This window comes from Cetorhinus maximus, chromosome 11, assembly GCF_964194155.1.
Source record: "Cetorhinus maximus chromosome 11, sCetMax3.hap1.1, whole genome shotgun sequence".
NCBI classification, from domain to species: Eukaryota; Metazoa; Chordata; class Chondrichthyes; order Lamniformes; family Cetorhinidae; genus Cetorhinus; species Cetorhinus maximus.
In genome coordinates this window covers 50284822-50312337 of record NC_135889.1, presented here as the reverse complement: position 1 = coordinate 50312337, position 27516 = coordinate 50284822, and the positions used below count along the sequence as shown (strand labels likewise).

General features: G+C 45.7%; 1 protein-coding gene across 2 annotated transcripts in view; it reads left to right on the top strand.

The window, feature by feature from the left end:
* znf804a (zinc finger protein 804A) overlaps positions 1-27516 on the top strand; it is a 358009-nt gene that overhangs the window by 260872 nt on the left and 69621 nt on the right. For both annotated transcript variants that reach the window (XM_078551909.1, XM_078551910.1), the window contains exon 2: positions 16692-16835. In XM_078551909.1, coding sequence (XP_078408035.1) covers positions 16692-16835 — 144 coding nt within the window. The remainder of the gene's footprint in view (positions 1-16691; positions 16836-27516) is intronic.

Sequence of the window (27516 nt, the reverse complement as noted above, 5' to 3'; positions counted from 1 at the left end):
CAGGGATCTTTCCTGGGGCCTCAGCGTTACACGGTATTTGTCAATTACTTGGATGTAGGAGTAGAATATGTTATATCCAATGTCTGAAGATAATGCTGAATTAGGAGCTATACTAAGTCATGGAGATAGTATGGAGAAAATTACAAAGGGACATACACAGGTTAAATGAATGGGTAAAACTATGTCAGATGAAGTTCAGTGTGGGGGTTTGTAAGGTCATCCACTTTGGATCCCAGTCAGACATAGAATATTTTCTTATTGACAAGAGACAAGGAACCATGCAGAAACAAATGGATTTTGAGGTCCATGTACACAAATCATTTAAAGCCAGTTAACAAGTCCAATAAACAACCAAACAGGCTAATAAAAAAACTTGCATTTATATAGGACTTTTCATGGCCATAAGCTATCCCAAAGTGCTTTATGGTCAATGGAGTAACTTTGAAGTGTAGTCACCGTTGTGATGTGGGAAACTCAGTAGCTAATATGCACACAGCAAACTCACTCAAACAGCACTGTTACCCAGGTCCAAAAATGTTGTGACTTTCCACGGAATGGTGTCCATAAGGATAGAAAGTCTCAGTGAACATTGTTTTCTGAAGTTGTTGTTAAACCATCATTCAAAAGTATTTGCACTCTACAGTGTATTAAAAAATCATTTGACATTTATATCAGTTAAGTAGAATATTATTAGCTTGAGAAATGTTTAAGTATCATTATTACAGATGTGTTGTGATTGGCTACTTTTTTGATAAAGCTAATGTATAACACCATTTTCTACAACAAATTCAGTCACACAATTTGTTCCCATTTTACATTCCATCGATGACCCTTTGTAGTTTTCACTTTTTCTGATGTCTGTAGAAGGCCGATAGTTAAAAGGCAAAATGAAAAAATTGCATGTTATGCAAAATGAGAGGTATTTCTATATTAAATGGTAATTTCATGAGTTTTCTTCCATAAATACTATTACAAGCTAATATGCACATTTCATTATTTGTGTGGCATGTAACACAAAGTTGCGGAAACACTTTTCCGCAAAGCATTACGGGATTGCATCAACTGTTCTCAGGTCACAAGTGACACAGACCAGCTGTAGTGTTAATATGAAGGATTTTTCAAGGTTAATGCTGCATTTCATACATAGTTGTATTTGTGTTCTGGCATTCAAGCTTCTGGAAAACTGAGGTGTTCATATCAAAACAGTTGGAAAAAAATATTAAAAATCAGTGTATTTTTTTAGCCATAGTGCAGTGCTAATATTTAATCAGGATTGCTATGGTGGCGAAGCAATATTCACGTCTGTATGATATGCGATGAATCAATATTAAAGATCAAGAAGTATTGAACTAGCTGCAATACCCCAGAAAGCAAAAGAGGAATGCAGCAGTGAAAACTGAAAGGCTCAGTTGCTCCTGAATTAATTCTGTGGAAGTAATTCTCTGAACCGAACTGTTGGCTGGATCTAGATCAATTCTAATTAAAATCAGATAAAAGCATTGTTCCGTCATTTCTGTTAGACAGGTGGTGCTACCCAAGGTAAAAGGAGGCAGCAATAAATATTATATCCAGTGAGAAAAAACAGCTATTATCTAATAAGGACGTAATCTAATGTGAATAAGAGCACACAATTTTCATTCTCAAATTATGTTAGAAATCACAGACGGAAATGATAAAAAGTAACACTTTTAGACAATGTAATGTTTATCAGATTTCAAAATAAAACCCTATTTATAATTACTTTTACTTATCTTAGTTTAAAATAGAACAATGTTTAACCAAAAAGAGAAAATGCAGGAAATACTCAGCAAATTAGGCAGCACCTGTCTGAGAAACAGAATTAACATTCAGGTTGATGACCTTGCGCCAGAACTGAAAGAAGTTAGAGGTGTAACTGTTTTTAAGCATGTACAGCAGGAGGGAAGAGGAAGAAGAACAAAAAAGGTCTACGATAGTGTGGAATATCAGGAGAGGGTGGAGGTTAAATGACAAAAGGGATGATGACGGAAGGCAAACATAAGAGCGTAAAACGTAGGAGCAAGGGTTGACCAAATGGCATCTCGAGCCAGCTCCGCCATTCATTGCCATCATGGCTGATTTTCTGCCTCAACTCCACTTTCCCACCCAGTGGTGGATTTAGAGTTAGGAGGGCCCTGTGCGCAGCTTCATTTTCGACCACCCGCCCCTCAGGACCCAGCCAACAAATTGAGTTAAAACAGTAAATATGTGTTGCAAGATGTGCACATGCCAATAATTTAGTAAAATGGGAAAATGGAAAATGGCACTTACTTGATTGGCAATATTGCTACATCTAAGCACTGGGGTGATTATGCAGACCTTCTATTGTCCATCTAAATGACTTGCAGGCTGAAGGGTAGGGGTGGAAGGGGATGATTTGAAATGATTGTACCTGCATCAGGCCAGCTGCCTCAAGATGTCGACAGCATTCCATTAATGATTCATATTCATTTCAAAACTTTATTGGGAATTATTTTAATGAACAGCGCACAGAGGACAACCCAATGTAATTCCATATAATTTGGTACTTGTAATCCTGCGGAGCATGAATGTAGTTTTATAGCAATTTGCCGGAATGCATCGCAGCTTGAAATTAATTGTTAATTGAAATTAATTGTTGAAATTAACTGTAAGCTTTTGACCAGGTGCTTCTAATAGTATCTGGTGGGATCTGGGATGAGGTTTAGAAATCAAGCCTCTGCAAATTGTAATCTGGTGCAGGATTTCCTTCTAATAGCAAGGATCTAATTGTCTTTGAATCCAATGCATTGGTGTTTATATTGCACTAAATTTATGTAGAGCTGAACTTTCGGCTCGGCGAGCGGGGGCGGGGGTGGGACGTGCGTCCCGACATCACTGTACGTCATTTCGATTTTCAGCTCGACGGGTGCACAGCTGACTCGGCTGCTGCACGCCCGCCGAACTGTCAAAGGCCTGTTGAGGCCATTAATGAACTAATTAAGCCTATTGAGAAAGCTGCCCATCCAACCTTATTCATTTTCCATGGAACCTCATCCACAGGCGGGGTGAGGTTTCATGAATGATTTAAAATTTTCAGAAAATTTTTTATTAAAATTAACGTACATGTCCCATGACAGTTTCACATGAGGGGACATGTCATAAAAATTTTTACAACATTTTATTAAACTGTTTAAATTTATAACTAATCTCCCTGAGGCACCTCTGTGCCTCAGGGAGATTTCTGCGCTCTTTTGCGCGCATGCTCGAAAGAGCACATTCCTGACTCAGGGAACCCCCCCTTCCAGCCCGCACAGGGAGTGCACAGCGCTTTCGGGTGCATGTCACGGTGGGCGGGCCTTAATTGGCCCGCCCACGTAAAATGGCGGTGCACCCCCGATTGGGGGCGCTGATCGGAGGTGCACCTCCACGCGCCCACTCCTGAATTTCCCCCCCCGATGGGGGGAAAATTCTGCCCAAAAGCTATGAGACTCCCTCCTCCAGGAGTGTTATTCCGCTTCGTTCCAGTGTCAGATGAGCTCCTGACTCCGGGATTGGGCTCCACTTATACTATTATACTTATACTATGACTGCACCAGAGCAATTCTCGTTATAGAGATTCCACTGACTTCAGTAGAATTCCATGCTTTTGCCATTAGGTGCAAAGATGTCCCTTGCAACTAAACTAAAGTTGTAAATGGAAAACAGCAACAACTAAAACCATTTCCTTTTATTTCTCCCCATTATCCACACTTGTTTCTATTGCCCTATCACCAAGCTATTGCCCCATCACCAAGCTTGAGTTCATTGGGATGCCTAAACTGTGCCAAACTAATGAACAAACTTAAGTAATGACAATCCTTCGGTCCCGTTATGGCACAACTATTTCTGTATCCTGTGCCTTCATCCAGTCATCTGCCTGAGGGCAAAAATTAATAGATTACAATTAGAAGCCACAGTGGAGATTACTAGTGTAATCAATGTGTTGCCAAATAGTCAATTTTTGATTAGGAAGATCACTGGAATAAAGTATTTGGGATGCAGAATAAGAGTGGAGAGGTAGACTGAAGTGTATCCAACAACTAGTAGTGTACAGGATTTGCATTCAGTAAACTCTCCATGCTTCAATGTTATTTTAAAGGGCATTCTTCAGATGATCTGTAAACAAGTTAAGGGATACCTACCAGAGGAGAGCCACTCTAAAGTGGTGTGACTATCTGGGTGAAGATCTATTGCTATTAGTTCTTTTAATTGAGGAGCATTTTGGAAAATAGTATTCTTGTTGTAAATAAGGAAGTAACAGTTGCCCTGTTTATGATGCAATTCCCATTTTTGGGGGCCCTGCCACTGCGTGTTATGTTTCATGGAAAATCCACCACTCTTCCCACCAGCTCGCAATATCCCTTGATTCCCTGGGAGACCAAAAAAATCAGACTATCTCAACCTTAAACATACTCAGCCCTCTGGGATAGACAATTTCATAGATTCACAGCCCTCTGAGTGAAGAAATTTTTCCTAAATCTCAGTCCTAAATGATTGATGCCTGATCCTGAGGCTGTGTCCCCATGTTCTAGATTCCCCAGCCAGGGAAAACAATCTCGCAGTGTCTACCCTGTCAAAAGGGAGGTTAATGGGACAAGTGAAGAAACAAAACTAGGGTCCAGAGGAACTAGTTTTAAAGTTAGCCTTTCTAAGCCTCGCTCACTACTGTGGGCTAATCGTACCAATGTGGACTGCTGTCATTTAGATTTGCATGTTGGTTGTTGTCATTGATTCACACAAACATATTTTCCTCATAATAAAATGCCAAAGCCTATTATATCCCCATCCAATACGTAGTCCATTCGCCTCAAGAGAACTGCATTTCAGGAGTGTCATGCTGTGGATGGCAAATGTGATTCTGCCTGTTTTGCACCCCGACTCATATTCAATTTTTCCCTTCCTCCCCTCACCATCATGAGGCTTAAAATAAGCAGGAAATGCAGGTGAGTTTGTGTGATTTATTGCTTTGCCAGGGAGGGGCTTTTATTGTTGGCCACACTGAAGTGTGTGCTGGTGCTTCAAAAGTTTTAAGTGATGCTCTGCTTTTCCATCTTAAGTGCATCAGGTTTTATTAAATTGTCTTACATATGAATTTTCAACTCCAAAGTATTCACAATATTCTTGTCAAGACATATTATTAGTTATACAAAAGCAAAATACTGAGGATACTGGAAATTTGAAATTTAAGCACAGAATGCTGGAAATGCTCAGCAGGTCAGAGTTAATGGGAAGAATTTTCCAGTCGGCGAGCGGGGGCGGGGCCTGCTCGCCGACGTGTAAAATGATGCAGGACGACGTCGGGCGGGTGTCCGATTGTCAGTTTGGCGGGCGCGCAGCCACGTCAGCTGACTCAGGGAATCCCTCCCGCCCACACAGGGAGCGCACAGCGCTTCAGGGTGTGCATCACGCTGGGCGAGCCTTAATTGGCCCGCCCATGTAAAATGGCGGTGTGCACCCAACCGGGGGGGCGTCGATCGGGTTCGCGTCGCTCCTGCCCACCCCCGCACAACCTCACCGACGGGGGGACAATTCAGCCCAATATTTCAGGTTGATGACCTTTCATAGAACATACGAATATACGAATAAGGGGCAGGAGTAGGCCATTCAGCCCCTCGAGCCTGCTCCACCAATTAATAAGATCATGGCTGATCTGATAGTAACCTGAAATCTGCATCTCACCTACCCCCCTGATAACCTATCACCCCCTTGCTTACCAAGAATCTGTCCACCTCTGCCTTAAAAATATTCAAAGACTCCGCTTCCACCGCCTTTTCAGGAAGAGAGTTCCAAAGGTTCATGACCCTCTGAGTGAAAAATTTGAACGAGGAAAAATTATTGAAATAACACATTTTAAGCAAGTGCAGAGTCTGGGAAAGTTGGGGGTTGGTGGTAGGGGAGGAAAGAATGAAAGGGAGGGCCTGTGATAGGGTGGAAGGCAGGAGAATTTAAATTAAACAAAATGGATGATGGTGTAAGACAAAACACTGGAATAAGTAAAGAAATAAACAATGGATCTAGGGCAGCTATAAATGACGTTACGAGGATGTGCTTTATGAACAGCAATTTCTAATTTTTCTTTTGCTGGCTGAATTTTAAAACATTGGTACCCTGTACAGACAATGGGAAAACTACCTAGGCTACTGCAATACACACAACTTCGCATTCCACCAAGGGGGATGAAGACAGACACTCAACCTCCGGGGAGCATGGAAGACCTCATTCCCTGTCAATTCGCAGCACTCTGAGACTTTTCAAATGTTTCTGAGATGAGACATCAAAATGCAATTACCTGTTCTGAAACAATAACCACAGCAGACATGAACTAATAGAATCTCTATGGAATATACAACCAGCGAGATACTACAAGGGTCTTACCAAGCAGGAGAGGGAGGAGAACTGACAATGCTGTACTGAACGCAGGCTGATTGAAGATGTGTGCTCTCTCTTTCTCTCTCTTTTGGACGTGCTGTGTCCAGTTTGCAAACTAACCATCCTGAGAAGAAAAATGACTGCAAACAGAGAGCTTTTAAAAAACCCATGGAAATCTGCTCCATACAACTACACCCAGGAGGACCGCCGAACAAAACGGCTGCAACATTCAGAATCACAGAATCACAGAATGCAGAAGAGGCCCTTAGGCCCATCGAGTCTGCACCGACACATGAGAAACACCTGACCTACCTACCTAGTCCCATTTACCAGCACTTGGCCCATAGCCTTGAATGTTATGATGTGCCAAGTGCTTATCCAGGTACTTTTTAAAGGATGTGAGGCAACCCGCCTCCACCACCCTCCCAGGCAGTGCATTCCAGACCGTCACCATCCTCTGGGTAAAAAGGTTTTCCTCACATCCCCCCTAAACCTCCTGCCCCTCATCTTGAACTATTGCATCAAGACCAGTCAAGGAATAACTAACCGTATACTCCTTTGTTTTATCTTCCATGAACTGTAAAAATCCTATAAGCCAATCCATTTGCTCTGTCAGCTGTACTTTTGTGTGTGGGCCCTGACGAATGTGTGTGACCAAATGAATGGTGGCTGCATTTACCAAGTTTTTCTTTAGCTCGGGAAATAGTTTCAATAAACCTATCTTGTTCTTTGTGAAACTTAAGAAAACCTATCTGAATATTTCTTTATAACCTCAAAGTGTAAATCGTGGGACTCTGACAGAAATGGCGAACCACATCCTTTCTAAACTTCTAAAAGACCGTGTTACGGTCAAACATGGTGTGGGAGAATAGGGGAGTCATTTTACCCCTCCTCACATGGTCGTAACAATGAACACAGCAGAATCAGCATCAACAACTGCTGTCTGAAGAAAATGGGAGCAGTGGTTGTAATCTGAAATTGCTGAACTCAGTGTAAATCTGGGAGTTTGAAGTTGCCTTATTGAAAGATGTGACTCTGTTGCTCAAGTCAGCATTGAACCTTATTAGAAGGTTGTTGGAGGCTGAGGACAGGGAGATTTGAGAGGAAGTGAGGCAAAGAATTAAAATGACAAGCGACCGCAAGCTTGTATTCACGTTTGTGGACTGAACAGAGGTATTCAGCAATCATACAATCTGCAGTTAGAAATGGGGTGTAGCAATAGAGTGTTCCATTGTATTGAGAATCGAGAGGGACTTTCGTAGCTCCAGACAAGATTCCTGAATAATGTCCTCCCAGGAGCCCGGGTAAGGGATAATGTAGAACCGATGGAAAAGAAAAATGAAGAGGGAATGAAAAGAATCCTAAGCCATAGTTCATGTTGAAGACATTAGAAGGAGCAGAATGGAGATCTTGGGCGGAATCATCCCGGATTTGCACAAGGGGCGGTGGTGGGCGTGAGAAAGAACATTTTACCCGTCGCGCTGTATTTCCTCATTCCCGGCGTGAAAATAATAACGCATTGCCAGGAAGCACACCGGATCACTGGCAGGGCGGCCTCCAATTTGCCCACCCTGACATCACCTCAGGCCCTTGGTAACCTGGGCGCCATACTTAAAGGGAGCCTCTGCACAGAGCTCGCACTCTCTAAGGGAGCAGAAGCTGCTGCAAAGTCATGGCTGCCAAAGGGAGAAAAGATGCTGCCCCCAAATTTAGCAAAGCCTCCCTCAGGCACCTACTGGATGAGGTGGAGGCCGGCCGTGATGTCCTCTACCCCTACTCTGAGCAAAGACCAGCAAGCAAGATTACCAATCCAGCATGGGAGACAGTGGCAGCGGTGATCAGAGCCAATGCCCTGTAGAAGAGAACAGCCACCCAGTACTGAAAGAGGATGAATGATCTCCTCCGCCTACCAGGATAAGTCACTCTTCTCATCACTCTCAAATCACACACTCACAAGCCCATTACACATCCACTCACAGCCAGTTCAAGGGACATCACCATTCACTCTCTCACACACACCTTCATCTGCCCTGTGGAATGTATCCTCATCCCATCCATGGCACCACTCACCACCCACACATGCCAGGCATCCTTCTCATCTGGCCTGGCAGGAATCCTGCTTGCACCCTCTCCATCTGTCTTCATGCAGGACAAGCTGGCACACAACAAAAGGGAGAGGTCACAGACTGGTGGAGGAATGTCCGACACCATGGTCCTCACAGACTTTGAAAACAGAGCCATTCAGCTGGCCCACGATGATCTGAACTGTTCCTGTGCTGACAGTGAGGTCAGCGATGATCAACCAAGTGAGGATCCAGCAATGCGACATCCATCAGACAACCACAGACAACCGTGAGAGTCAGTTCCCCTGTTCCGCCGTCCCCTGCCATGCATTAATTATCTCTCCTTGCTTTCGCAGGCACATCTAGGAAATAGCCGAGGGAGTCCCCGAGCCAGGTCATTGACTCAAGCCCCGAAAACACCTCAGAAGAAGAATCTGATTACACCCTAATTGAAGACCCATCACAGCGCTCACCTAGACCCTCCACCAGTGAGACCTAGTTCTAGAGTAGCATTGGGGTCAAAATCTGGTGACCACATCTCAATGACTGATCCACAGCAGGCAGCAGCAGGGTCTTCCCAGATTTCCGACACTCGGAGGACTGCTAGAGGCCAGAAATCTGCTGAGTCTGAGTCAGATGACGAGCCTCTGGACTCGGTCACACCTCAGTTGCTGGAGCTGCAAAGGCAAGCTCGGGAATATCAGGAAGGGATGTCCGCTGCAATCCTCAGATTGCAAGACACAATGGAGGAGTCCATCCGCCATCAGGCTGAGATGATAGCGCCAGTATGCCAATACACCAAGGTCAACACTGGTAGGATGATGGCTGCCATGGAGACCTTGGTCCAGGACATCAGTCCTGCACTACTGTGCAGGCTGAACTCCATCACTGACGCCATAGTTGACCTCCAACAATATCAATGTGAGAGGGGTGCAGGGCAGCTCGATCTCACTCCAGCTTCCCCTCCTCCTCAGGGAGTCAGCCAGGGGCCCTTGAGCACCCGTAGGGAGGAGGACCAGCAGGTGCACACCCCAGGGCCTCCATCCAGGTGACTCTGGGAGTGTCAGTCCCATCCGAATTGCCTCTTCCTGTGGCCCCAGCAGCTCCAGATCCACAGACCGAGGAGAGTGCCACTGCCACACTGCCGGGGCACTCCAGGTCTCGGCCCTCCAGAGGACGCCTGCCAAGGTGATCACAGAGAGGGTGTCACAGTCAGCAGGCTGCCTCCACCTCCACTGTGGATGTCCAGGGAGCACCAAGATGTAGCAGCAGGGTTAGGAAAGTTAAAAAGATGTAGATACACAGCCTGGGCACAGGTGTTAATCACTTGTACATAATATTCATTATTGTAAATAAAGTCCCAAGAATGTCTCCCTGTCTAAAGGCAGGTGTCACAGTCCAGGGCCTATTCCCTATGCAGTGTGTAACCTTCAGACCAAAGTGATGGTCCGACTTCACACTCACTGGAGATATTACTGATGCCTGCACCTCGATGGTGTTTGTCATTGCTGCCAGAATGTAGTGGGCAGGCGTCACAGAATTCTCTCATTCTCTCTGTGTGCTCTCAGCATCTTTGAGGTGGGGCAGGCCCCCATCTCTTCAGCATCTGTGACCAGTGATGCTGTGCTCCTGAAGGGCTCAGGTGCTGAAGGCTGACAAAGGATCAGATGCATTTGAAGTTTCATGGCTGCGTCTCTATGATATGACCCTGATCACAGAGCGCGAGTAAGCTGCCCTCGGCCAGGCAGGAGTCAGACATTCTCAGAGGCTATGTGAAGATCTATGGAGTGTCCTCACTGCATCTCGTCATCATCCTCCTGCAACTGAGCAACTATTAGGGCCTCCACTGCGTCTTCATGACATGAGGCTGAACACTGAGGATATGTGCGCTGCCATCAGCCACACAGGAGTCAAACGTTCACAGATGCCAGGTGAGGATATCAGGCCTGTCCTTACTGCATCGCGTCATCATCATCCATGAATCGTGCGGCTATGAGGGCCTCCTGAGCGTGCCTGCCTCGCCTGGGCAGCATTATGGCCTCATCCCCAGCATCCTCACTTTCAAGGGCCACATCATCATCAGCTCCTTCGACGTCCTCCTCATCAGAGGAGACTTTCAGCTCCTCCAACTCCTCCTCAGCCAGCTCCTCCCCCTATTGCAGTGCCAGGTTGTGGAGCACACAGCAAGCAATGATGATGTGCGACACCCTCAGTGGACTATACCGCAGTGCTCCAATGGACCTGTCTTGGCACTGGAACCTCATTTTCAAAATGTCTATTGTTTGCTCCACCAAAGTCCTGGCTGTGACATGAGCCCCATTATAACATCGCTCTACTGCAGTCTGAGGCTGCTGCACGGTTTCATCAGCCACCTGCTCTTTGGATAATCCTTGTCCCCTGCAGCCTCTCTAGACCCTGGAAGATGTCAGGGATTTGAGACCTGCTAAGGATGTAGGAATCATGAACACTCCTTGAGAATCATGCGCAAACCTGTACAATGCGTTTGTGGTGGTCACACACCAGCTGAACATTCAGCGATTGGAAGCCCTTGCAATTGACGTAGTTGACTGTTTGTTACGATGGAGATCTGAGCGCTATATGAGTGCAGTCGATGGCAGCTTGCACCTGTGGAAAAACCTGGGCCAGAATTTTTCGCTTGGCATGCAGGCGTGTGCACGACACACTAAAGTGTAAAATGACCCACAATGATGTCGGGCGAGCGTCCCAATGTCGTTGCACATTCGCATGATATCTCAGTCAGTGGGCTCGCGCGGAAGCCGACAGTGTGTCCGCCGACAATTAAGCAGCTTACTAAAGCCCTTAATCACATAACTGATTGGAATTTTTTGCTGCCCATCCAACCGTTTGGTTGGCGGGCGGTCAAAAAGGCCAAGCAGCCTTTTCATTTTTGGCGAAACCTCATTCACGGGTAGGATGAGGTTTCGACCAGTGATTAAAAAAAAAAAAAAAAAAAATTTTACACTCAAATTTAACAATTCCCTGCTCATGTGACAGATACACCTGAGGGGACACATGTTTTCATCATTTTAAAAATCTTTATTTTTATTGTTAAAAATTTGTGCCTCAGGGAGCTTTTGCTGCGTGTGCTCACCGCCGCACACGCCGAATGGGGGCAAAATTCTGCCCCTGAGATCTGCACAAATCCCAGCGCTCTTGCCTCTTGCCTTTCCTGATCCCAGGTGAAATGCACAAAGTTCTGTGCTTTTGCAAAGATGGCACCCATGACCTCCTGGATACACTTGTGTGTGGAGGCTTGTGAAATCCCACTCAGTTCACCTGTGGAGCCCTGGGAGGAGCCATTGGCATAAAATTTGAGTGCCACGGTCACTTTCATGGCCACTGGCAGTGGATGCCTTCCATACCCATCTGGTGCCAAATCCTGCAGTAGGTGGCATATATGACCAACCAGTTCCCTAGACATGTACAGTTTTCAGCGACACTGGACGTCAGTCATCTGCAGGAATGACAGACGCTATCTATAGATCCTAGGTCTAGTGAGGCGCCTTCAAGTGATGGCTTGCTGTGGATCTTCAGCTGTGTGTGTTACAGGCCCTGCCACCCCTTCATCTGAGGAAGGTGCTCCACCCTTTGCCGAAGCAGGCGTCTCCACCGCTCTCTTCTTTTTCTCCTCTACTCCCTGTAAGCCATGAGGCATACTGCTAAATCACCAGGCTCCATGATCCTGAGGTTCTCCTCCTGCAGGATCAAAGAGATCGACGTGTGGGTTAGTGTGGGTGTACTAAGGCCTTCTCTTGGTTAAGTCTGAAGGCCCTTCACACATGCTGGCCACCACTTGGATGGCCATTGTGTCGTGTGCTGATTGGCTGTCCAAAACTACACCCACCTCCACCTGACCGATTGGCAGCAGCTTTGGCCATTGCAGTGCATGCTGTGGTCTCAGCTCAGGCACAGACATTCTCCTAACCCACACTGCAAGGCTGCGCTGTTAGCTTGAACCATGATGGATACTGGTCCAAAGATTAGTAAAGACATTGCAAAGGGGTGTGAGCGCCAGTGCCTGCACCATGACCACTTTTCGCAAAAGGATTGTACAACCCGCCCAGTTAGCCAATTGTTCTGCTGCCCCCTAAAATGCAAACAAATTTACAGTCTGCCCCCAAGAGGTGAAAGGTTCTGGAGCATTTGGTGGCACTGTCATGCTTTTGCATTGCTCGAGTGGGCAGAAAAGCTTCAGAGACCCGGCTCCAAGCAGGTCAATGGAGCTGCTGCTGAACAGTCTCAGCTGCAGAAGAATGCTCACTTTTGACAAGCTTTTCCAAGTGCATGGCTGGTTCCCCCAAACCCCCAAACCCACATCCTCCAACAGCCCCATGGCATGTGCTTGAGCATTTCCTTCAGTTTGTGCTGTCTTGCCTCCTACCATGCCCACTGAACCCCCCGCCCCCCCAACCCGCCCGGCATCGCTGGTCTTACCCGCACTGGGGCCCTTGCCCCGGCACCGCACTGAAAGTCAGTCGGGAAAAAGTGACTTGCCTGAGCCTCCCGTGAATGGACAGCACCTCTTTCTTGATGTCCTACAGGTGATGCTCGCGAGCGCTGTGCAAGCATGTGTGCACTCACCCGCGGGTTCCCCTCGAAGTTCAGGTCCCCAGGTGCACGCCTTTTAAAGGCAGTCATGAAGCACTCCATTCTGAAGTCACGTCGATGTGGGCGGTAAATTTGATGTGGGTGGATGATTCCGGTGAGCAGGGCTTATAATTAGATGCAAATACATTAAAATGACGTTCCCAACGTGCAGCGGTGGGAAACGCGGCCTGCCATTGATGGGTAGAATAGACAATCGCCAACTGGTTTCATGACGCCATAAAACCGATTTTTGGCCTTCCCACCATATTGTCTCCCTCCTTCCCAACCGCCATGATGCCCAATGCCAACAGGGCTGGAAAATTCTGGCCCTTGTAAATGAGACTTTTAGGAATTCAGAGATAGGCAAAAAAATAGGACTTCCATTTCGTAACCTTAGAGCCACATAGTCATCTGAATAGGAATACCAAAGTAAGGGTGGTAAATGCATGACTCGGTTGAAGATGTAGGGAAAAAACGAGTTCCTGGAACATTCGGATCAGATCTAGGACTGGATTGACATGTAGAGATCAGATGGACTTCACCATAATCCTCAGTGGGCTAACAATTAGAACTAAAACTAATCTGGAAATAATGAGAGAAAAAAATAAAATGAGGAAACAAAATGGGAGTAAAAATGACACGGGCTTTGGGAAAGTCGAAAGAGAAAAAGAGGAGAGTGAAAAAGAATAAATCAGGATGATAAAGGAGTAAAATGAGTAAAACTGTCAAATGGAGGCAGCTTTGAATTCTATCAATGTAAAAGTACAAATTATTCTGAATAAAATTGATGAGTTACAAGCACAAATTGTAATGAGAGCATGATAGAATGATGTAATTAACAGAGACATAGCTTGAGCTAGAGCAAGATTGGGAGCTAAACATTCCTAGTTACAAAACATTTAGGAGCAATAAGTTAAGAAAAAAGAGGTCTTGCTGCATTATCAAACATCCCATTTACGCACATTGGTCAGAGTTAGCAATAAGAAGGGAACTGTAACACTATTGGGAGTTTATTATAGATTGACAAATGGGAGATAAAGTTTTACACAAGTTAGAGTAAATGCAGAAACAATAGGTTGGTAATAATGGGTGACTTTATCTATTCACAGATAGATTTGGGTAAAAGTGAAGGGTTTATACAATGTGCCCAATACTGCAGTTAGTTTTAGGAATTACCATTTAGCAAGTAGATAATGTAAGGGTAAGGGAACAACTGGGAACACAATTAGGTTCAATATAAACACAGGCCAAAATGAAGGGACTTGGGTGGGAAAACATTTTTAATGAGGTTAAAAATGGAGCTAGCACGGATAAATCGAATTCAAAATTTAATTGATAAGTTATTGAACACACAATAAGAAACTTTCAAACAAGAGTTAATTTGGATATAGGCAAAATATAGTCGCACAAGGAGTAAATAAAGTGAAGCAAACCTTAAGTTTATTGTAGAATAACTTAAAATGAGACTTAAACAAATGCATAAGACAAATCTGGGGCTAATAAATAAAATTAAAAGTGAGCAGCATAGAAAATAAAGAGGGGGAAAAAAGAAATGCTTAGGAAGGGTATGTAAAATAGCTGCAGGGAGCAGAGAGAAATAGTAAAAGGTTTTAGATATGCATATGGAGGATGAAGGAGTGGTGGAAATATTTAATAAGCAGTTAATTTTTTTTAGAAAGGACAGTGACAAAGAGAATGTATTAAAAGGGGAGATGGAGCAACTTGATAGATTGATTGACTGTAGATAAGAAGGCAGTACTGAAATAATGATGAATTCAAAATGGAAAAAGCACTAGGCCTTAATAGTACAAATGCAGAAGCTCCAAATTTTAAAGTAGGTGGTTATTGCAGGCTCATGGCAAAGATGTGTGTATACTTGCCTGAACATAATATTGGATGGTTCGTCGGAAGCACACCAATTGCAATATGTCATGCTTTCAATGTTACTGCAAGAAAGAAGCTATGTCGGAGTGATCAAAGACCAGCATCATTAGATCATCCACACCCAACCAGAAAGCACCAACCGTATCGACATCCATTGTTGAAACTAGCTAGCAATGACTATGGAGAACTTCTTGGCTTTTGAAGCTTGCAAAATATTATTTACTTTTATGCAAAACTACTGAAATTATACTAATATAAAGATTAAATAATTTACATAAATTTAAAATGCAGTAATAATAGCATGAATGATCAAGGCTGTGACAGAGGCCATTATCACCATTATTGTTTATCATTTATTTAGAGGTTTATTCTTCCTCACATTTGTCAAAGTTTTGAAAAGCTCAAAGGACAAATCATCAATATGTTAGAATATGGCTTAATACTTATTGATTTATATTCAATTCTTCTGGGTATTAGCCTGATTTTGCAGTGCAACATACAAACGTGACCGAGGCTTATCATATGCAAGTCATAGGGGTAAATTTTATTGGGGCTGGATTACCCGCTCCCCCAGTTGAAAAAGCGGTTGGCACCTTGTTGATTTTAAATCTGGCTGCCTCACAGCGATAATACACAGGAGGCGGCCTTATTTACTTGCGAGTTGGTCTGCTGCCCCTCAGGGACAGGAAGTCCCAGCCTGAAGACCTGTCAGCCAATCTGATTGGCCAACAGCTCTGTAATCCCATTAGTGCCAGAAGACGGTAGTGGCCACTGCTGGGACTACAAGCAGTCCCCAGGAAGGAAAAATGTCCCCCGGACCTGAAGTTAAGTCTGGGCATTTTGGTCGGGCAGGGATTGGAGACTACAATGAGGAGGGGTGGGGTGGGGAGAGGGTTTTAAAAGCCTGAGGGAGGCACAAAGCGGGGGGCACCATCTTGGCGGGGGGGGGGGGGGGGGACCCCAATAGGTACAAGTGACCCCGCAAAGGAGGTAACCCCACCCCTTACTTCCTTCCCAACAGCAGTCCACACTGTCGCACTGTCGAAACTGGCAGGATGCTTGCCATTCCCCCACCTTCCCCAGCTGGATGAAAAATTGAGGCGGAAGTGGATTGAGGTTCTTAAGTGTCAGTTAATTGTCCACTTAAGGGCTTCAATAGGCCTATGGGCAGGTGGGCTGCCTGACGCCTTACCTGCGCCCCCATAATATGGGGGACGGGGTGGGGAGGGGGTTGGGGAGGGGGTTGGGCAGGAAGGCAGCGGGCTGGCTGCTCACTTTATTTTACATGCCACCCCGCCTTCAGAAACCCTGGCGGAGGGCCAAAAATTCACCCCATAGGGTAGGATTTTAAAGCTTGCAAAAATGCTAATACATTCACATTAAATATCATACCTATTGGATGCCAGTTAATGTTTAGACTGAAAAAACAGTCTACCTGGATATGTTTTGAAAAGTTATATGATTAAATTTTGCCTTGGTTTTTTTTTACAGGTTCCTGCTGATGCAACGTATCACTCTCTCTGCATCAGACTAACAAAGCATTTTAAATATTAATGTTTAAGTTTGAAATTGCTTATATTTATTTCACTAGCATCTTTTTAATGAAAATAAAATTTACATACAAGGAGTCAGAGTGTTAGAAGCTTAGGGCTGTATAATTACTAAATGTTCAGCAGAGCACTACAGGGTTCCAGAATGTTTTGAAATGCAATATCCTTTGGAATGACAAATTCTTTGATTTCTTCACAGGACTATGCTGAAAAGGAAAAAGCAATAGCAAAAGCCTTGGAGGATCTGAAAGCCAACTTCTACTGTGAATTGTGTGACAAACAGTATTACAAACATCAAGAGTTTGATAACCATATAAACTCCTATGATCATGCTCACAAGCAGGTAAGGAAACAGTCCTTGTATTGTGATAACAGCCAGAATTCAGCACAGGAACATATATATTTAACACATTCACCACTGAAGGGGCCGCCCAGGTGTAATTCCCATTGTAGCTCCTAATCCTCAAATAATATTGCTTACAATTTTTACATTAATTGACTGAAGCAGTCTGTGTCCATATGTAGCAGTACCTGGGCCCATATTTTTGCTCCTGGGTGGGGTGCAGGAGAATTCCAGGCTCTGCGAACCTGCCCTTAAGAATGGCCACCCGCAGTTCTGTTTCTCATTCCAGGGAGGCAGGTTGGATTGGAAGTCGGTCGTTCCATCCCCCAGGATGAGTGCGGATCCTGCTGGATATGCTGGCAGGCTGGCTGAAAGGTCTGCCTCTGTGCTCCTTCACTTTGTTTAAGTTACTTAAAAATAGATTAAAATAAAAAACAGACCCCCAGCCTTCACCTCTCACCCTCCCCTCACATCCCCCACACTCCCGAAACCCACTCCATACCAACTCACCTAATATCCTTTGACCGTTCTTTGAGAATCCCTTGACAACTTGACAGTTCTTTGACAGCTTTGACAGTTCCAATGAGTTTGTGGACTTTTTACATACGATCTTGTTTACTTTTAACAATCCCAAAGGATGCCTTATCTCTCCCAAAGGATGTTTTACCTCTCCAAAATGATGCTTTGCCTCTCCAAAAGAATGTCATACCTCTCCTATTGGGTGATTTACCTCTCCCAAAGGTGTCCTGGGACCATATACAAAGGGGTACCTTACATCTCCATAGGAATATCCTGTCAATGCAAACAAATCCACCAAGTTCGGACCTCCTCTTACCTGGCCTAATCTGCCCACACCGGATTTCACACTCCTGCCCTACAAAAATCTCACTTCAGTGGAGCAGTTGGTGATTTAAAGGGCCAGCTGCCTCCGTAAACTGCATATGCGTGAACCATGACCTGACTCCAGTCCCACCCCAGCAAAAATAGAAAATGCCGTATTCAGGGTGGGACTTAGAATTTTCCACCATTTCCAGGATTTTCGCCATGATGGAGTGGCTTTTTGTTGCAGCGAAAATTTGGGCCCTGGATGACATTCAACCTTGGGCTGTTATGTGGCAAGTAACATTTGCGCCACACAAGTGCCAGGTAATGACCATCGCCAACAAGAGAGAATCCAACCATCTCCCTTTGATGTCCAATAACATTACTGTCACTGAATCCCCCACTATCTACATCCTGGGGGTTGCCATTGACCAGAAACTATACTGTGGCTACCAAAGCAGGTTAGATGCTTGGAATTCTGTGGTGAGTAACTCACCTCCTGATTCCCCAAAGCCTGTCCACCACCTACAAGGTACAATTCAGGAGTGTGATGGAATACTCTCCAGTTGCCTGGGTGAGTGCAGCTCCAACAACACTCAAGAAGCTCAACACCATCTAAGACAAAGCAGTCTGCTTGATTAGCACCCCATCCACCACCTTAAACATTCACTCCCTCTATCACCAATGCACAGTGTGCACCACTTACAAGATGCACTGCGGTAACTCACCAAAGCTCCTTCTAAAGCACCTTCCAAACTTGAGACTTCTACCACCTAGAAGGACAAGGGCAAACAGATCCATGGGAACACCACCATCCTGACTTTGAAATATACCGCCGTTCCTTCACTATCACTGGGTCAGAATCCTGGAACTCCCTTCTTAACAGCACTGTAGGTGTTCCTCAAACACACGGACTGCAGCGGTTCAAGAAGGCAGCACACCACCACCTTCTCCAGGGCAATTAGGGTTGGGCAATAAATGCTGTCTAGCCAGCGATGCCCATATTCTGTAAAATAATTTTAAAATGGTTGTGCGTATGCAAAATATGAAGAATGACATCACATTGATGAAGTGTCATTGAATTAACAACCTCAGTTTATTTCAGTGCAATATATGTCCTCTATGTTCCTTTTTTGTAATTATGCTTTTATAAAACATTTCAAAGCTACCTTTTTCTATTTGAAAGGTAGTGCGATGACTACTGTTGTAGTTATACTGTCACTCATGCAATTGATGTAAGTAGCAATTCTGAGCAATGAATCAAACTGACATTTGAGTTTCAGATGTATGGAGACTATTTGAAGTATGCAGTCTCACAACATCAGCAGTTGCAATGTTATGTAATAAAATGCCCAGCTGGGAGACAGAGCCCCTTTATAAATCAGGTAGACCATTAGCCTCGTGAAAACTTTTAAGAACTTCACATTTAAATGCTTTTAACGTTAGTTGAAAGCAAATACTTGAACCCGTATTCGCCAATATTAACCATTCTAGGGATTGTAGATCTGAACATATCCAAACATAATTCAATGAGAGATGCAGTTGACAGTATGACTCAGGTCTGCTAATTGAACATTGCACTCAATGGACACCTATCTGAGATTATTTTCAACATTCTTGCATAATGGCAAATTTAGTGAGGCTTTGTACCAGAGGAGGAGACCACAATAATTATTCTGTATTGCATGTATGTTCTCGCTAAATACTGTATATTGATTTTAGCTAGTGTATATCATCGCCTGTCAATTAACCCAATCGACAACTAGATATCACCGACTGACCAATGTAATGAATAGTCTTGATTTTATTGTCAGATACATCCACTGTTAGACAGCACCTGCCCAGGCTCAGCACAATCCAATCAGATCTCACTTTCTGCTTAAGCATGATTCAATCCAACCCTACTGCCTGATAAGAACCAAACTTTAATCTTAGACGCTACCCGTTTAGGCCCAATTTCACTCTAAGGGATAAACCAATCCAACAATAAGTTGTTAGCCAGGAATGGCAATAAATCATCTACAAAATCAGTTCCAGCATCAACTAATCCTCTAAACAGGAGCTTGCAAATGTCTGTCCATCGCCACAGGATAAGCATTTGCCAACAAGATCAACTGGCATTAGAATGGCTTACCTCTTGGCAGAAGTTAAGGTTGGGATTGGTTGGATCGTATTCCAGCTGACAGCATGGTTGTGCTTTTTTTTATTCTTTCATGGGATGTGGGTGCCATTGGCATGGCCAGCATTTGCCACCTGCCCCTAATTGCCCTTGTGAGTGGTTAAGAGTCAACCACATTGCTGTGGATCTGGAGTTGCATGTAGGCCAGAGAAGGTAAGGATTCTAATGTGCATTAATGAACCTGGTGGGTTTTTACAACTATCAATGATAGTTGCATGATCACCATTATTGAAACTAGCTTTCAATTCCAGATTTGTGTTGTAATTAATTGAATTTTATGAAAAATTTAAATTCTACCAGCTGCTGTGATGGCATTTGAACATGTGTCACCAAGGAATTAGGCTGTGCCACTAGATTGCTCACCCAGTGACAGTACCACTATACCACCCAGTGACAGTACCACTATACCACCATCTCCTCATTCAAGTACAACTTATTCAGCTGTAAGGTCCGGCTGTAATTGCAGCTTCACAGACTAGCCCGAGAACAATCATTCAACCTATGACGCATGCGATATAGTTCTCATCTTACACAGTATCTGAGTTCACACATGGTTCCCTACATATTTTACATGTTATTATTGGTATTTAATTTTTTCACATTCACAATATCAGCTTGTTTTCCAATTATTTGCCTGTTACCAGGAAGATGCTGCAGGTATGTCAGATTTTTGCTTCCATCTAAATCACTTACCATCAATACTACTATTTGAAATATTTCCCTGTACTATAAAAATGCTTCTGACTAGCTAGTTGCATATTTACTAGGCTTGCAGTGCAGAATTCTCCCAGGCCCCCACCAGCAGGATCAATGGTGGGTGGGGAGGGGTGGGGGGCGGAAATTCGGCAGGAGGCCCAAAAATTGGTTTCACGCCGGCGTGAATTTTCAGCAGGATCTTCTGATGCTGCCTGCCATGGTGGATCAGGAGGAATCCCGCTGGAGGTCGGCGTGAAGCTGATTTGCATCCCACTAATGGGATGCAGGTGAAGGCCTGACCCGAATCGCCCCCACCCCCCAATGCCCAATTCTCTGTTACACCAGTGGAAAAACACACCGGTCCTGAACACATCCGGACAAGCATGACATGCAGAAAGTGGCGCTTACCTTTCGGGCCTTGCTCAGAACCCGTACATCCGAGGAGAAGAAGATGCTGGAGCCCTACAGCTAGCAGACCCTGGAGGAACATGTGGCACCGCATGGTGGGTGGATCCTCATGCACATGGCTCCGCTACGAAGCAGCTCTCAGAAGGTGGGAGCTCTCCACGCAGCAGCTTCAACTTCGCCGAGGCTTCTGATCTTCATAGTCTTCAGGCCATGATGCTTCAGACCAACTTCGGAACTTGAGCGACTTCGCCATGGTCTCGGTTGATGCTTCGTTCCTACTTCAGAACTTCATAGACTTCACCCTGAGCTGGTAAGGATATGGCGAAGGAGTGGGGGGTGGGGGGGCGATGGCGGGGGCTTTAGGGGGAAGAAGAAGGTTTAGGTGTGAGTGGGAGAGGAAGGTCTTAAGGAGGGAAAGTGAAGGTGGGTGGGGGGGGTTGGTGCGAAGGTGTTGGGGGGATGAAGATGGGAGGGGGTGGAGGGAGTTTGTAGGGGGAAGGTGTATGGGGGGAGGAGAGAGTACAGGGGGAGGAGGGAGTTCGGAGAGGCAAAGGTGTCCGGGAGGAGGAGAGAGTATAGGGGAGGAAGAGAGTTCGAAGGGAGGAAAGAGTCCGGGAGGAAGAAGGAGTTCAGAGGGGGAGAAGATGTCCGGAGAGGGGGGAGGCGGGAGTACAGAGGAGTGAGGGTAGAGGAAGGAGTGAGGGTGGAGGAAGGGGTAAAGAGTGAGGAAGATTTAAGGGGGGTGGTGGAATGTCCACGCGAATGTGCAAGGGAGGGGTTTGTGGAGTCAATGAGTGCCTCCTGGAGAGTGAACTCAGGGTGGGTGTGGTAGGAGGGGATGGCTAGAGTGACAGGGGGAAGAGGGAGCCGGTAAATTGGGAGGGTGAGGATGCATCTGTAGTGGTAGAAGGGGCGGCAATGATGGCTGGTGGGGACACAGAGGCAAACATGGACCCTGGGAAGGAGGAGGTCGTGGAGTTCAATGTGGATGAGGGTGGGACTCGCCGGAAGGTAGGGACATGTACATTTACCTGGACGTCATGGAATAAGAAGGTGACAGTGGGGAGGTCGAAGGTTATGCTAGGGGGGGTCTATTGGTATGGGGGAAAGGACATGGGTGACTGGGGGAGGGGAAATGGTGGGGGAGCTCATCAGAAATATGACTATTGCCATCTTTGTGATATCGAAAGTGAGTGGAGCCTCATGTTGGACAGAAACAGGTGCCGCCGGTGTTGGCGGGGAGTGTGATCAATGGGTGGGCGGAGATGCAGGTCAGCTCAGATGGACAACTGAAAGTGAACCCCAGCAGGCAGCATTGAAAATGTTCAGGACAATGAGATGTGTGTGACGGATGAAGGCTTCATGCACATGGAACAGTGCTTGCATGAGTCTCTGAAAGGCCCTGCCATAGACATTTCAGCGTGCAGCTGAACTGCTAGAATTTGGGGCTGATGGGAAGCAGGGAGGCATTGTGAAACCTATATAATGATGCTGAAAGACAACCGTGGACATTATTTAGTGAGAGTGAATATATTTACAGCTAGTACGGTGACAGTGTTCACCTGTGAAATACTTGAGATCAAATTTCTTGATTTTACTTTGCCTACCACTTTTTCTAGGTGCTGCCCTGACATCTGCAGCAGGGGTTCAGGCAGCCTGTTTAGTTGTTTTCCCTGTTGCCTTTGATGATCTCGGCAGCTGTTCTCTGAAGAGCCAAGGCCTGGAGGGCCATGGCTTACTTTGGCTGTCCCTCTGTGGGCCAGCTGCTCCCTCTGCAGTGACAGAGGAAGAGGTTTAAGGGGTTGCAGGCAAAGGGGATTCAGAAGGAACAGACAACCTCTGAGACTCCTGAGTGAATGACCCAGGGTTGTCCACCTGCCGCTCCTCCTCTCTTTGGGTGCCCGAGGGCCTCGGTCTGACTCCTTGAGGGGAAGCGGCATCTGGAGGGATGTTGAAATGCCCCATTCCCCTCTCATATTGCCACTGAATGAACTCACCCATGGCAATGGTGAAGGAGTACAGGGCTGCACACATCTCTGGCAGAAACTGCGTGTTTTGCTGGACAAGGGTCTCCATGGCATCCGCCATCCTCCCCATGGAGACCTCCATGCGTGCATATGTGGGCACCGCTTCATCAGAGGCAGAAAACTCCCCCGACTCGCATGCCACTCTGTTGAGGGCTTCCAACAGCTCTGCGTGATGTTCCCCTGCTTCTTTCTGACTCTCCACGATGAGTTGGAAGGCCAACTCCAGAGGCTCATCACCTGACTCGGACCTCACAGATGCCTCTTCCCCAGCAGCCCCCCTAGAGCTGCAGAGCTCAGCTGTCTCCTCCTGTTGCAGACACGTGTACATGTGGTGACCATCAGATTGTGAGACCCTTCCTAAGCTAGCACTAATACCCACCGAAGTGTGTGTTCCAGAGCTAGTGGAGGGTGCAAGTGACTACACAGGTGTGGAGCTTTCCTCTTCTGCTCCCTCCTAGCGTATCTCTGGGCTGGAGCTGGGGCTGATGCCTGATAGGGAGTCCTCCTCCTCCTCCTCCTCCTCGAGCCTTGGTCTCTTCCTGGATGCACCTGTAAGTGAGATAGAAAAGTGCAAGTGGCAGCATCAGCTTCCTCCAACATGGAGGCACATTCGACCTTCAGGTTTGCATTGAATGGATGAACCCCTATCAGGTGGATGCCCAAGGCCGAGCTGCCCATTGCCAATGGCTCTATCCTGCTTCACTCCTGCGAGAACAGATTCCCTCTCCTCGAATTCCGTCAGAGACCTGACAAGTAGTCACTCCTCCTCCCGTCTCCGCACATTCTCTGCAATTATGACAGAGCTTCTCCTGCTCAAAGAAGAGAACATGTTTGAGAGGAGTTTCATGTTGTATGGATTGGAGCAGTGTAAATTTGTTCATTTATCATACCTCTCCTTGTAAGATAGCCCACTTTTGTGGCACATCATCACTGGTGCAACTTGGGCAGAAATGTTGTGGACTAGCTCATTCCAGAGTGCTGAGCAAATCCACATCAAGAGAAGGCTCAGACAGGCATGTGATTCACAGAGGTTTCTGGTTCCCTCTGCACCTAAGCCAGTTCCCCCCTTCCCCCCAACCACCCCCACCCCCCACCCCCCTCCCATGCAGTGTTCCATATCTGCTGAAGGGTGAGGGAGGTACAGTGGGCACTCCACCGCAGCATGGATGCACTGAAGTGGGACTGCGAGGCAGGACATGCCATTGCCACTGGGGCTTGGACCCTGACACACTGGACTCTTTGTGGTTTATGGGACCATCTGATGATACTTACCCTGGCGGAGCAAATTAGTTCGTTCTCATCTTCCAGCACTATGTTGCTGACCTCTTGTGCACCATCTGCACACTGATGGCATTGGCCACCTGCGTCCATGTAGCGTTTTACCCCTGGTTGGCCTCCTCCTCCCATCAGGCAAGTACAGCACAATCCTGTACACCTCGACATGGTCCAGGAGGGTGCATAGGGAGGCATCTCTACTTTTGGAGCTGGGCTGGCGGATGACCTTGCAGACATCTCTCTGTTTTTGGTCTGACATTGTGGATGTCCAGGCACCTTTTAAGTATGATGCTTGGATATGATGACGGGATGTGCGCCATCAAACCTGCCCCATCACGGATGATGGTGCAAAGCCCCCGGCTGCATAATTAATTGCGTCAGGCCTGGAAGATATGGCGTGTTTTCCCGTTGGCCTCTGTAACGGGAAACACTCCCTGCCGACGCCACAGGACTTAGTCCCGGATGGCAGAATTCCACCCGTAATCTTTGCCCCATATCCTTCAAAGATGTATGCCTATTAATTATTGTTGCCAATATTTGTAGGTAACTGCTTTGTGTATTCATTTACCATTCCTCTGCCATTTTAACACAGGTATTCACTAACTGCAGGCTAAAATAGTACATGAAGAAATGCCGTACTAAAGTTTTAAGCATCTACAAAGATACTATACTTCTAGACCATTGTACCTAAGGATAAATCACAAGATTGTCAGAGGAAAGCAAAAGCCTATGACTAAACTGCAGAAGTTACACGAATTTTGAAAAGTATTATGCCCAAATATTTTAAATGACACTCCATTCTGCCTTTTACAGTATTTAATCTAAAGTCTGTAGATTTTAGGGTGGTCTATGTAAATGCGTATGGATTAATGAAAAACTTTTCCCCTATTAATTTAAATGGAAGCCTGTTTAATTTTGTAAACCATGCTCACTGGGGTGGATTTTACGAGGTGGGGGTGGTGGAGTTGCTCGATCCCCAGAGGAAAAGTTGGCCGATAGCCGACACGCTGGAAAGAGACCAGCCCCACAATCATAACATGCTGGGGTTGGCTAAAGTAACCAAGAGGACTGCCACCCTCAGTGGGAGGAAGTCCCAGCCTCGAGACCTGACCAACCTGACTGATTGCCGGGCCTGCAGGAAGGAGAGCGATATGGCTGCCACAGAAAGGCAATCCCAGGTTTTCAGGGTGGGGAAAGACCCGAGAGCCCATGGATGGGGCAGAGGAGGTGGGAGCTGTGTTTTAGAGGGCAAGCATCAAGGAAGGAGTGGGGTGGGGGGGTGGGGGGGGGGGGGGGGGGGGGGGGGCTGACCCCAATGCACACAGGACGCCCCCTTGAATGCCTTATCTCCCTTCCTTCCCACCATTTTAACTGTAGGCCACAAAAATGCCCTGCCCACTCCCGCCTGCCTGCCCATGCCAACCATATTATGGGTATTATCCCAGTCAATAAGTTTGCTAACAAGCCTAATTGACCTTTAATTATTCATTTAAGTATGATGGGCAAACTGCCAATTTCAGAACTCACCCACCCAGTGTATTATGGGGGGGTCAGGTCAAGTGTGGGTGGGAAGGTGGTGGGCTGGCCACCCGACATACTTTACGTACCTCCCCACCCACCCGCTGAAAACGTGCCTGGCGGGGGTGCCGTAAAATCCAGCCCACTGTTTCTAATGTGCCAATTATTAAACTAAGTCCTCATAGTTCAGACCTGTCAAATGTAATACTGAAAATTAGTTTTAAAAATGTTAAAACTGACATATTATCATTCTTTTGAAACAACAGCATAATTTCAAACATGATATCCCTCTTCAACGCACTGTGTTGAAAATTCCAGGAAACCACTTATGCATTTAATAGGATAGAATATAATTTCACAATCATTCTATGTCATAGTGTTATTGCTCTCATACTTAACAAAACTAGCACAAAGAGTAAATGCTAGCTTTTCCCTGCTCATCTAGGGTTGGTGCACCTGTGACCCACAGTTACTATTAAAAAAATGGAAATAATGGTTAAATGGATAGCGCATGTCACAGTATTGTACCTAATGAGGAGAACAGGGAGAGCTAGCCTATTGAGAACTGCTCCTGTTAACACATCATCCAGAAACTTCAGGGACTGATGTTAACTGTAGTCCAGAGTTTAACTGTTTCTTTGAATTAAACAGCACATAAAGCATTGTATAGCTTAACTCTTGATTTTTCCAGTCTGGTAAAAATAGGGCTGTCCTGGCCCCATTTTCAAGCTCACAGAGCTGTGAGCTGGCCCAATTTTCCTTTGGGAGCTGCTCCTCCTAATTTGAATCAGTCACAGGCACCGAAAAACTTGACCAATGAGCATAGCCTGTAGCACACTTGACTAGGGATCAGAAAATCCTGCTCAAAGGAGCAGCTCTTAAGGGCTTCAGCTACACATGAAAGAGCAAGTTGTAGTAAGGACAGGACAGTGAAGACAGTGATCAGAAAGGCGCAGTGGAGACATGCGTATAACAGTGCACCCTTGCTGAAGTGTTGGAGTCCTGTGTAGGACTTGTACCAATTTGTGCACAGAAAAAGCACAGGAACAAGTTACATTGGAGGAAGTTACTGGTCAAAATCATGTAGACACCAAGGTTTCTTACACTTGCCAGGAAATGAAGAATGAGTTTGCTAGGAGATAGAGGAAGATGTTGGTGAGTGTGCATGTCACTGATATCCATTTTTTCTTCTGCGGCTTATCAAAGATGCCACATTTCTGAGACAGGGACTTCCACACCCTCCTGAGTCTCATTTCAACACAGCCCATTGTGGTTTCTTGCACACGCTTTGCTTCAGGTAAATTATTTGGAACATTTCTCCTGCCAGTGGAGGTAGCTGATGTACAGCAATTAAATGATGTTATGACCAATGCAGTTGGTAAAGCGGAACTGTTTAAAAATCCCAGAGGGAAACTTTAAACAACTGTCATAATCTATAATTTTAAGTCTTATGTTTGAGATGCGATTCTAAACTCAGGAATCAGACCGTCAGTTCTTGAGGCTTTACATTAAACTAAAGGAAACATTTTATTAATTTACACAGGTTAAAATAGATATACACATAGCTACAAATTACTATCACCATAACTTTCCCAAACTAATCTCCATTCCGGCAACAGCAACCCATAGATTTAACCAACCACCAGGCAAAGCATTTCACCTTATGAATTCAAAATGAGGTTCTTTCACTTGGTTCCTGTGGAGCCAGTTGGAGGCTTGCAGCTGCCTTTTGATCTCATATTGCCTCTGCCCTGCA